Below are 13,311 nucleotides of genomic sequence, written 5' to 3'. Positions count from 1 at the left end.
TAATCTTCAATCTTCAATTTTCAATGCATAGTCTGATACGGGCTTTAGGCCGTAATCAAATCAACCAATCACAATTCAAATATTCTTATTACGTTTTAGAATGCTATATTGTGATTGGTCGATTTGCTTACTGTCTTACGATTATGACTAAAATTTTTTAACATGCAATGGCCTTAATAGCGACGTGAAATGTACAATGTGATGCAAGCTTTGGATTATTCTGGGAGTGTACGATACATTTAAAAAATAATGGACTAATTTACAACGATATACTTTAATGCGTATTAAGTACTACACTGGCCAATCATAGCCAATCCTTTAAAGAATGGAATAGTTGTGATTGATCGGTATAATATTTAGTACCTATTAAAGTATATCGGTGTAAATTAAGCTAATATGTGTTAAGTCCGTATCAGACTACGTATTGAAGATTGAAATTTGACCAATCAGGATAAAAGGAACTAAAATTTCCTTGTTCTGATTGGTCAAATTTCAATCTCAATGCATAGTCTGATACGGGCTTTAAGTCCGTATTATAGCGTTTTTGAATATTTAATGCGTATTTAACAATACATTAAAAATATAATATTAATTAACGAAAAAAAACCACAGTTATCTTGTTGTTTTTAAGAAAAAATATGTAACTACTCGTAAATTCATATTTTTTCTTAAAAACGCGATTGACATTCTGCCCAATTCAAAATGGTTGTCTTTGCATCGCATTTCATCATATATGATCGCGCATTGTCACTTGTCACGTTACCGATCGAGTTTCAATCAGTTTCGGTCTCTTTTCCAACAGCGTGCGGTGTCAATGTCAAGCTCCCGGTGTTGGTATTAACTCACTGCGAACTGTAAACTGCAAACTGCAAACTGCAATTGGCAGCGATTAGCAGTATCTGCTATGATCAGTCGGATAGTCGGATGACGTGATATGCCGTGTATCGTGCAAACGGTGGAGAATCTATTGCAGGTGTATTTACAGCAACGTGAGAGAGAATATTCGTCTGTCCGTCGTGCTAATCGATGAGGCGCATTTGTACCGTGTCAAGCTTGGAAGTCTTCCATCGAGATTTCGTGACACGTTTACGATGTAGACATCATCCGTCGTGTCCGTGATAAGGGGCGAGCCTCGGACTTGAAAGATCAAGTTTATTTCTTCGTATATACATGCGATACATGTCGAGAACGAAACGCTGCCTGTGCGACGTGGAAACCATATTCTGCCTCTTTCTTTCTTTCTTTCCGCCATGCTCTGTCTCTAGTTTATTCTACCCTTTCCTCTTCCTCATAACGGCACGTCTTATTCTATATATGATCCTCTTGCTTTTTTTTTCGCCGTGATTGTAATTTTCTTTCTTCCTAATCTCTGCGCCACGTACGACTCGCCGGTGTTTCTCGGTTTTTGTATTCAACCGTGCATAAGTGTACACAAACACAGAGTGCTACTCCGATAAATACGTGGACGACAAGAATAACTATCACCAGCATTGATGATACTGGTTATGCGACACGCTTAAGGAAATGTGCTTAGCGCCAGCCACGAGCCACGAAAGGTAATTTTCTTTCCGTCGTTATATGTGTATGCATAGCCATCTATTTATTCATATATCTTTACACTTCTAGATTTTTGCGTTTCTCTCTTCTTTCGTTTTTTAAACTGATAATATTGAATAAGATTTATGCCGAACAAAATAAAATTACATTGGGAATTTTTTATTAAGAAAAACTGTAAACACACCCCCTTAAATAAATTTAATAATTTTTTAACAAATCTTTTTTTATGTTGGATTTAAGATGTAGGTTAGGTAGAGAAGCTATAACAAGCAGAGAAACTCAACACTCATAGGGATTAATTAAAAATCTGTTTAAGAGTGGGAGGTGAAACAAATATTAATATTTCCGAATTTTTTAAATTATGTCGGATTGTATTGGGCAAGCACGACAATTTTTCTTAATAACAGAATATGATCAGATTATTAATTTTCAATATACAATAGAATTTTGAAGAATTACTTTTTTTTTGTTTTTATTTTTGATAATTCATAACGTGAGTTATAAATTGTGTGTGCGTTTTATTTATATTATAAGAACCGCATTTAGCGTTATTCAGAACCAATGATGTGATAGTAACGATAGTTTGGTTTCTTTTTAATTTCTTGTTTTTCCTTGTTTTTTTTCTTTTATTAAATTTTTATTTTTTATAGTATTTTTTTGTTAGTTTCTCCTTTGTAGTAATTAAAACAATATAACAACTATATATATATATTTATTCATATATCTTTACACTTCTAGATTTTTGCGTTTCTCTCTTCTTTCGTTTTTTAAACTGATAATATTGAATAAGATTTATGCCGAACAAAATAAAATTACATTGGGAATTTTTTATTAAGAAAAACTGTAAACACACCCCCTTAAATAAATTTAATAATTTTTTAACAAATCTTTTTTTATGTTGGATTTAAGATGTAGGTTAGGTAGAGAAGCTATAACAAGCAGAGAAACTCAACACTCATAGGGATTAATTAAAAATCTGTTTAAGAGTGGGAGGTGAAACAAATATTAATATTTCCGAATTTTTTAAATTATGTCGGATTGTATTGGGCAAGCACGACAATTTTTCTTAATAACAGAATATGATCAGATTATTAATTTTCAATATACAATAGAATTTTGAAGAATTACTTTTTTTTTGTTTTTATTTTTGATAATTCATAACGTGAGTTATAAATTGTGTGTGCGTTTTATTTATATTATAAGAACCGCATTTAGCGTTATTCAGAACCAATGATGTGATAGTAACGATAGTTTGGTTTCTTTTTAATTTCTTGTTATAAAAAATAAAAATTTAATAAAAGAAAAAAAACAAGGAAAAACAAGAAATTAAAAAGAAACCAAACTATCGTTATATATATATATATATATATACACATACACACACACACCAAGGTCTGTTCATAAAAAAACCGAACTTTAAAAAAAGCACCCGAATGTGATGACGTGGGGCCATCTGCCTTATGGCACTGTATAGGGGGATTCTTTAACTTTCTCACACCACGAACCACGAGCATAACGGTATCGTTTTTATTTTACGTTTTATGGTGATTTGAATGAAGTTGTGTTTGGCGTTCGTGGCGATTTTCTAGACGTGGCGATTTTTTGTACCCGTACATGCGTTGTTCCTTATCAACGATTTTTTGCAAAACACGTGACGGCTGTTGTTCAGCATCCTACTCTCCCTTTCTCAATGCCTCTCTCAAACTCTGCAAGAAAATGTAAAAAAGAAATCGCCACGTCTAGAAAATCGCCAACGACGAATATAAAACCTCATTCAAATTATCATAAAACGTAAACTAAAAACGATAGCGTCATGCTCGTGGTGTGAGAAAGTTGTTAAAGAATCCCATTACACATACACAGTGTCACAAGGCAGATGGCCCCACGTCATGGCATTCGGGCGTTTTTTTTAAAGTTCGGTTTCTTTATGGACAGCTCTTATAAAATTTATAAAAGAAAATAATTTTTGAGTTTAGAAATTTAATATGATTTAAATCTGATTGCAGATTTAGAAAGTGCTTCAACGATTAGAAATATTTCAAAATTCTTTCAATCATGCCGATGGAATTTTTAGACCGATTACCGGTTCCAAACCTCCGGTTATACACCACCATAAGCTTTGCTATATTATCCTGTTCTATATATTATGCCACTCAAATAATCAAGGATCCTACTTGGAGAACGAATCATACGCACATCGATGCTATAACCACAGAGGAAACTAATCCGACGGATCCGAGAAGTCTTGGCATGCATTTCAAAGAACTTCTAGAATGTATGGTGGATGAACCTGTCTGCATTTGGGTATGTGTGTGCTTATTTAAAATTATTGAATTCGAAAACATATGTATTAAAATGTAAAAGATACTGACATGTGCATATTTAAATCTTTCATATATCCCTATTTGAATCTTTCGTATTTTTCTAACATTTTTTGACTATCAAGAGTTTTGAACTATATATGTTCCAAAATTCTATCAATAAAGACATACACATATTATATATAGAAAACAAAATTTTATGGAGATCATTTTATATATATATATAATTAAATCCGAAATTTGGCGCGATATGATCCTATCCTTATATAATTACATAAATCCATTATTTTCTTGGGTAGTTATAAAAATTGTGAGATTTTGCACTCCGGTTTTTTACTTGTAATAGTAAAATGATGACGCGTTAACTATATCCTGAAAAAATAATGATGATTAATCAGGCGAAAGTTTATGTAAAGAGAAATTTAATAATAGTTTTACATTATATTAATGTAAAGATTTGATAGCGCGCGGTTTAAATAAAATCGATGGTTTTGTTTATAATACGTCTACTGTGATTTCTATAAAGAGAAAAAAAATCAATATCTTCCGGTTGTTACGACAGTCTGAATACATTACTTTCCTCTTTCTATATCATGATATTACGTGTCTTGTTACAAGTGCAAGATTACGCAACTATCACGATTATGTGTTTAGCTATTGTATTTGAAATGAATAGATATCTTAAATTGAGCCCTTTGCATTATACTATATTTACGCTAGGAAACTCGTAACGCCAAACTCATATTCCGCGTTCACGTTCGTCTTGTGTAAATGTAATAATTTGCTTTTGTGTTACTTATAAAATAATAGAAGAAAAAGTATCGGAATATATAATAGCTTTTCTGAGATTGAAGGATTCCGTGTTATTGCATTTATTATTTAGTTGTGAAAATATCATTTAATAATTAAGCGAATTTAGTTATTATTAATGAACATAAGTATTTGTCATAATTGTCCTATCTAAAATATTGTATTTTAAATCTTATTTATTGTTTAATTGTGAAATTATTTATGCGAGAAAGGAAAGTAGGCAGTCAGCATATTATACAATATTATGTAACTTTTCAATATATTTTGTAATATATTAAAAAAATGAAATATATTTTATGAATTGAAAAAATTATTTTCTATTATCAGCAAGATAAAATCAAAGAAGTTTTCATATATTTAGTTCAATACTTTCTTTTTTCAATACATAATATTAAAAAAAATAAAATATGTGTTTTAAAATCTTATTTGACTTAATATCAAATATGTGCGAGAATAACAAAATAATTTACATAATTTTATTAAAGTTTTCTTTTTCTATCTTACGGCGTATTCCGATCTTGTATATTAAAATCTTCCAACAATTTGTACTTCAAATAATTACATTCGCATATTTCGAAATATTTGGCAGACATTGAAACAGAAAACATTTGAACCTAAAATTAGATGGCCTTTTTGCTATTTGGCAACGATTAAACAATATATTTATTTCGATTATTTATCATCTGTGTAACATACATATGTTAAAAAAACATTTATATAAAGAACTAGTTGCGAACAAACTGTAAATTAAAATCCAAAATGCATAATTTATTTCTTTTCATCAAACATAAAAATTAAGATTGATTATCAATGTGTTAAAAAGATAAAACTGAGATCATATTCACAAGATTCATATTACAATTAATAAATTTTTATCAAAGACTTTTTGAATATTTTTGGATCATGTTGATATATATAAATAAAAAAAGCATAAAGCATAATTATAATTTTTTTAACATTTTTCTTTTATATGTGTGTGTGCATGCGTGTGCGCGCGCATGTGTGTAAAAAAGATTTTATGAAAATTATAATCTAATTGATGTTTTTTTTTATTTTGTACATATTTCTAATGATATATTGATGATATTGTTATGCTTATTAAACATTTTATAATTCTTTTTTTTTTTATCCATAGACTTTGATCAACATGGCTTACTGCGTATTAATTCTTCTTGGCAAATCTATTCAGAAGCTCGTATTTGGTGAACTACGTGTTTCGGAAAGACAACATCTGAAGGACAAATTTTGGAATTTTGTTTTTTACAAATTTATTTTTGTTTTTGGCGTTTTGAATGTACAATATATGGACGAAGTCGTACTCTGGTGGGCATGGTTTACGGCGCTCGGTTTTCTGAGTCTTCTTAGTCAACTCTGCAAGGACCGGTTTGAATACGTGAGTATAATAATAAAAATTAAAATGCAATAAAGATTTTAGGCATCTTGAAGCAAAATATAAAAATATCTGTTAGTTTTGCATATTCCCACATACACACTCATTCATTCACACACTCACATTTATTCACTCACATACTCAAACTCATTCACACACAAATGCTAACTTAAAATAAAAATAAGTTTTTTTTATAATGTTTTGTCAAAAATATTTAAGAATTGATAAACTCTTACCATGTTTCGAGAAATATAATATTCAATTCATAATTTTTGTGTTTCAGCTATCCTTTTCACCTACCACACCAGGATGGAGTCATGCGCGACTTCTCGGATTGTTGGCGGCAATTCTTGCATTATCTTCCTTCATGCTTTTATTGTCCACTGCTGCAGCCTTTTTCTTCATATCTTTCAACACTTTTGCTTTTATGGCAGCCGAGGTAAATCGTAGCAATGCATCAATCATTTCTTGATAATTATAGCTATCATTTATTACAATATTATTCAATTTTCAATTTTATTTATTCTTACAAAACTAAAAAAAAAATTTGTTAAAGATAATACAATTAAAAATAATTGAAAAACATGATTCTATTATTTATCAGTTCTTTTGAAGCTTAGTTCAAAGCTTATGGCAAAAAAGCTTCTCTTTTTTAATTGCTTATAATCTGAAAACATTTTTGTCAAAAATAAAATGTTGATTTTGAATTCAACAGAAAATTATTAAAATTGAAAACCTGTGTATTAATTTATTAATTATATATGTTTTGTATTAAACACACACACAAATAAAGTTCAAAAACAAACAAAAAAACAGGCAGTGAGAGCCAAGCGCAGGTGATCAGGCGCAAAGAATTTAATATTTAAAATTACATATAAAAATATAACGAGCGTGCGTTTCGGCCCCTTCTTCAGTGCAGGTTAACAATATAATCAAAATTAACGCAAATAAAGTTCAGATAAATAAATTTAGAAATGAATTAAACTCAGAGTTATCTATTTTATAGAAATATAAAAAATGTTATATTTTAAATATTTTAAATGCAAATTATATATCAGAAATTGTTTTAATTACTTGTGATTTAAGAATCTCTCATACTTTAAAATAAGATTAAAAGAGAAATGCGAAGTTTATTATATAAAGATAAATTAATATTTGATTAATTTGATCTTGTTTATAATAATTATTTATTCTGGTCTGTGACAGTGCATCTTGCTTGGAGTACGTACTATTCATGTGATGCTACGTTATGTGATTCATCTGTACGATACACGTGGCGCTGGTACTTCGGCGCAACGCTCTTGGGACAAACGTGGTCCTTTGACCTACTACACGGATTTGATTTCGGAATTGATTGTGTTGGCAGTCGACTTTCTTCATCACAGTCACATGCTTTTGTGGAGTAACATCTTTCTGAGCATGGCATCGCTAGTAATTTGCATGCAACTTAGATATCTATTTTATGAGATACAACGAAGAATCACAAAGCACAGGAACTATTTAGCTGTACTAAATCATATGGAGCAAAAGTATGTAATATATTTATTATTAAATAATAACAGAAATAGAGGCTCATAATACTAACAATACTAGGTTAGGAAATTGGTAAGATATACAGAGCGCAAATTTTTTTTATTATTTTATTTCATTAACAAATATACATTAAATATGTACGTTTCGGACCATTACTTGATCTATCTTCAGCATAGTATATAAAAATTAAATTCGTGTTTAGAAATGAACATGCGCAATTTTCTGCTTAATATTGCGCATGTTTATTTTTAAATACGAATTTAATTTTTATATGCCATGCATATGCTGAAAATGAATCAAAAATAGTCCGAAATATATATATTTGATGTATATTAATTTTAATAAAATTAAATAATAAAAAATATTACGCTTTCTCTCTCTCTTTCTATATATATTTTTCTGAATATATATAATATATAATTATCGCGCCTCGACTCTTATTTGCCCATTTTCTCATCTAGTACTGTTAATATATTTATATGTTATAATATTATAATGTGAGTGTATTATATTAATTTTATCATAGGATATTGATAGAACTATTTAAAGCAAATTCAAAGATCACATAAAATCTACAAAAACTATAATTTTTAAAAAATAAATGTATTTTGTACGATAAATAATAAAATATTTTTAAAAATAATTCTCTTTCGGTTTTTAGTTATCCAATGGCTTCGCAAGATGAATTAGCTGAGAATTCTGATAATTGCGCAATATGTTGGGAAAAAATGGAAAGCGCTCGTAAGTTACCTTGTGCACACTTGTTTCACAACACATGCTTACAATCTTGGTTAGAACAGGACACTTCGTGTCCCACTTGTCGATTAGCCTTGAGTATGCAGGCAAATCACAGAGAGAATGCTCCGGAAATACCACCTGAGCCACAGACACCTACGAGAAGAAACGGCAATCATTTCTTTCTCTTCCTCGATGGTTCAAGATATGTATCTTGGTTGCCCAGTTTTTCTGTCGAAGTCTCACATAATAGGCTACGTGGTAACATCTCTACATTGGCACATACTAATTCCCAGATGGATGCTATGGCAAGACAGGTATTTTTTTTCTAAAATTATAATTTTGAGTTATATAAAACTTACATAAATTTTTATTTTGTTTTATATATTTTACAAAAAATTTTATAGAGATTTATAAAAATTGTTTATTATTTTAATTTGTAAAAAAAGAATATAATATATAAGCTACACTAGTTAGCTATGTAGCGGAGATAACAAAAAGAGAAAAACATTTTTTGTTAGGTTCAACAACTTTTCCCTCATTATCCTCGCAATGTGATTCTGGAAGATCTTAGAATGACCCGATCAATCGAATGGACAGTTGAAAATATACTCGATGGAGTATTAACTATACCACATCATTTAATCGAAGAACCACAAGCAGAATCCGTCCCACAGACGCAAACGAGCATGACAAATATTATGCCCAGTTCTTCGGTCCAAAATTCATCAGATCCTAGATTCGATATTCCATTTGCTGATAGGTAATGGAGATACAAAAAATAAAAATTATTGCATGAGAAATATTGTATTCTTAGATTAGATATCTAAATATTTGTTCAACGACTTTTGTTATAAATTTGTGGAAAATACCAAATCTTTTCTAAAAGAACATCATAAACTAATATTATTTGTACAAATATAATATAAATTATATTCGTTTGAAATACATATATTGGAGATCAGGAACGCAAAGAGATAAAGAACTTTTCATGCTAGTAATCTCTATAGGCATCTCTCTCTCTCTCTCTCTCTCTCTCTCTCTCTTATTTCTTTGATAGAATTAATATATATGTATATGTAGTTATTATTCTTATAGCGGAGAAGAACCTTCAAATCTTGGTGGACGTTTCTCGAAATCATCTGCTGAGAGAGAAATTATACTTCAACGGCGAAAAGAGCACATGCGATTAACAGCACGCAGAAGATATCTAGAGAAGCATCGAAAATCCGACATTGAGTCGACAAATTCATAGATAATGAATACTGAAAATGTTATATCTTAGATATAATAAGCAGCTATAAGACCTGATATTATTTTGAATTTAGTTCAGAGTTTTTCATAGCTGATGTAAAATTGGCAGGCTGCATATTTCTTCTTTTCGAATATGAGACAAGATTGTAGACAACATATGTACTCTTTGCTGATGACTGATCATTAAATACAGCAAGGATATGTCGAAAAATTTTTGCGTGTTTAAGAGTTAACGTTTTTAACGTTCCAAGAAAACGGCAAATTAAAATCACAGTCAAGAGATTAGGCATGACAATTTTGTTAAGAATATCGAAAGGTTGTGAATGATATACTCATGATGATTATTAGCATTGTGCTTACCACTCAATGCTATTGAGTAGTGATAAAATCTGCAATGAGTTGAATAAATTATACTAGAAGACGAAATATTAAAATTTTTATGCAATCTTACTTAAACACCATACCATTGGTGAAACTTACTAATGCCTACCGTGATGTATAATATATACAGTTTAGGAAATAAATTGTTAGAAGATACAGTTAATCTTATTAGGAGCTCTTTGATAAAGAATTATAAATTGCATTGTCGTCCACTTTTGGACAGATTAAAATCTTCGTTTTAAATCATCTTATTTTTCTTGTACAATACTCTTTATATAATTTTTAAGATAACAGTAAAAAAAAAACAATTTATATATACAAATACATCAGAGTATATATATTCTCTAATTATAATAATTATACCAAATCTTATAATTTAATATATGTATTTAGTGTGCCATAAGTGAATTAAAGTGTGAGATGTGCCAATAATAAGTATTGATTTAGTTATGCTTAGTAGAACTTTAACAATTGTTTGAAAAAGAAAGCGGAATCTACCATACTTGTATACATATATGTGTACATGTACACACACACACACACGCGCGCGCGCGCGCGCACGCACACACACACACGTTATATTGGATCATATAACAACCATAACTTAATAAATTTGATGTACACTATTGGAATAATATTTCATATGTTGTTACAACGATAAAAATAAAATCAATATATAATTTTGATGAGTATAATTTATGATATTATAGAAATGTGTAACAAAGAATTTTGTGCAAATGCTGCATTTTCTTTATTTGCGAATAAATGTTAACGTTATTGTTGGGTGCCTCTAATACTAAAAAACAAAAAAAAAAACAAAAAAAAACAAAAAAAATATTTTACTCTATTTTTGTTATATAAGTCATGATCATTGTTCAAAAGAAAATGCAGCATTTGCACAAAGTTCTTTGTTACACATTTCTATAACATCATAAATTAAACTTATTAAAATTATATATTGATTGTATATTTATCGTTTTAACAACATTTGAAATATTATTCCAATAGTGTACATCAAATTTATTGAGTTATAGGTGTAGTTATATGGTCCAATATAAATACGCACGATGTCAATCACAAAAAATGAATAAAAAATGTATTACTTTGTTTAAAATAATTAAACATTATTCTTCATTTCTTTCACATAATGAATAGAATATTAATTCAATTGAAAAAGTATTATAAAGCTTTATCAACTTCTGAGCTCTAACAATAAGTAACTTCTATTGTATTTGGATATTATTCTTAATTTTATTAACGTTTACCCACACACACATATACGTGTTTTCGATCAAAAACTATATATATATATAAAATTTTAATGAGTTTTATGAAATATTCGTATATTTTATGACTTATTAATTATGCAAATACTAATAATAATATCTAGAATTTTTTTTCTCTCAGTTTCTTACTTGTGATAATATGATAGAATTTGACACAAAGATTTATATATATTCACACACATATACACATATGCATTCACAACATATATTCAAAAATATTTATAAGATATAAATATGTAATGTTCTCGCAACTATAATTTTAATAACAGATTCCCTGAAATTTCCAATATTATATATCTTCATAATTAATTTTTGTAAATTAAAGTTCTATCTCTCAAAATCTATTTAAAATTAATTAAATATGAATGTGCTATTATCTATTCATTTCATTGAAGTTTGCGAAAAGTTCCACTTTTTCATTAATTTATAATTCAAAAATCGATCAAGTTCATCAGGGTATCTTTTAAAATTAAGGTTGCAAATTGTGGGTCATTTTATCTGTATAATATTCATACATCATAAAAATCAGTGCAAATCTGCACCTAACAAATGCAAAAAAAAACTTATTTTATTAATGTCAGCGCAGACATTTATTATTGTACTAGAACTTTATATGTATTCTTATCAAGCTATTTATTTTATCAATCTTTAAGTTGCATACATAAAAGTAGGAAATAAGTTGTAAACCATTGTAAGATAATTTTTGTTTGAGACAACTTTTTGGATATAAAAAGCATATATATAACATATTATTGTACAAAGTTTATTATTTTTGTTATAACTCTCTTATAACATTATATTAATAATAGAGAGTTAATGCTTCTCCCAAAATGTTTAAAAAACAATGCTTCATATATAAGCAAATCTCTTATTAAAATAAAAAAATTAAATTTATTTTTGTTATTTGTCTCAATGTGTAAATAAAATATGTGGAAAATTAGAAATGAATATTTTCATAACTGAAGAAGCTTAATTGAATTATATTATTTTTAAGGGACATAGCATCTAGGTGGGTGAGGAAGGGTACTAAATTAAAAAACAGTCCAATAATGCTTAAGTCTCTTAAAAAAAGTAACATTTAATAGATTATGAATTTTTCCTTAGGATTTTTGTAAATATGAGCATGAGAGGTGTCCTATATCTTCTCTGTAGTAAATAATGTAATATTTATCTTTCACTTGGCATTGTACACAATCAATAAGATAAATAAAGTGTATTATAGATTGTTGTAGTTATACTGTTTATCTATTCTAGATAATATATAAAAATTTCTATATAATTGTTAGCATACAATAATAAAAACATATTTTATTATTGTACCCTAAAATAATAAAAGAATTAACATGTTATAATAAATGAAAAAAGTAGATGATTAGTAAGTTACACAAAAATACTATTTTAAAAACTTTTTTTTTTATAAAAACCAATCTTTTTAATTTTATGAATAAAGGCAATAACATAATTTTCTAAACACGTATATGTCATATAAATTCTCCAAGATATATAAAACAATATATAGAATGTATCAAAAATCGTAATGTATAAATGAAATAGAGGTGATTTCATGCAAGGTTTTGTTTTCAAGCAAATTGACTTTGTATAAAGAAATTTTATTCTATATTTTTGACTTGCATGAGAAATTATTTTTCTAATTTTGCTTGTACAGTTTCTCTATGATACAAAATTGTGTATAGATACAAGAAATAAGAGTTTTTGGTTATTATAAAACAATAGTGATACTAATATTTTTACACAATGACATTTATAAACATCAGCTGGTTTTTACTAATATTATCATTGAAAAATATTGGCAGTATTTTGTAGTTTGTATTGATCTTCCAATATTTTATAATATATTGCCATCTCCCCATTAACTCAGAGATATATATGTATATACACTCTTATAATTTTTAACATATATTTGACATATTAGTGTATTAGTCCTTGTTTTGTATAATTTTATTTTCATATATTGTCTAGTATAAATTTACATTGTACATAAAAGCATTTTTATATAATATATAATTTTTTATATAATAATATT

At 28.2% G+C, this 13,311-nt stretch overlaps 1 protein-coding gene across 2 annotated transcripts; it reads left to right on the top strand.

The window, feature by feature from the left end:
* The first annotated feature begins 778 nt into the window (after nt 1-778).
* LOC115233965 (E3 ubiquitin-protein ligase AMFR-like) lies at nt 779-11,098 on the top strand. 2 transcript variants are annotated; one of them, XM_029804631.1, is made up of 8 exons: nt 779-1,556; nt 3,564-3,861; nt 5,824-6,081; nt 6,362-6,517; nt 7,285-7,607; nt 8,273-8,663; nt 8,868-9,109; nt 9,430-11,098. In XM_029804631.1, exons 2-8 carry the CDS (start codon nt 3,613-3,615, stop codon nt 9,599-9,601), a joined length of 1,791 nt encoding a protein of 596 aa, XP_029660491.1. In that variant the 5' UTR covers nt 779-1,556; nt 3,564-3,612; the 3' UTR covers nt 9,602-11,098. The 2 variants fall into 2 exon arrangements, with proteins under 2 accessions (XP_029660491.1, XP_029660492.1); XM_029804632.1 differs by having other exon boundaries at nt 788-1,556; nt 9,445-11,098.
* The last annotated feature ends 2,213 nt before the right edge of the window (nt 11,099-13,311 follow it).

The sequence above is a fragment of the Formica exsecta genome, unplaced genomic scaffold (assembly GCF_003651465.1).
Source record: "Formica exsecta isolate Colony F162 unplaced genomic scaffold, ASM365146v1 scaffold192, whole genome shotgun sequence".
Taxonomy (NCBI): Eukaryota; Metazoa; Arthropoda; class Insecta; order Hymenoptera; family Formicidae; genus Formica; species Formica exsecta.
Note: the sequence above shows the minus strand (reverse complement) of the source record. Positions and strands in the feature narration are given on the sequence as shown.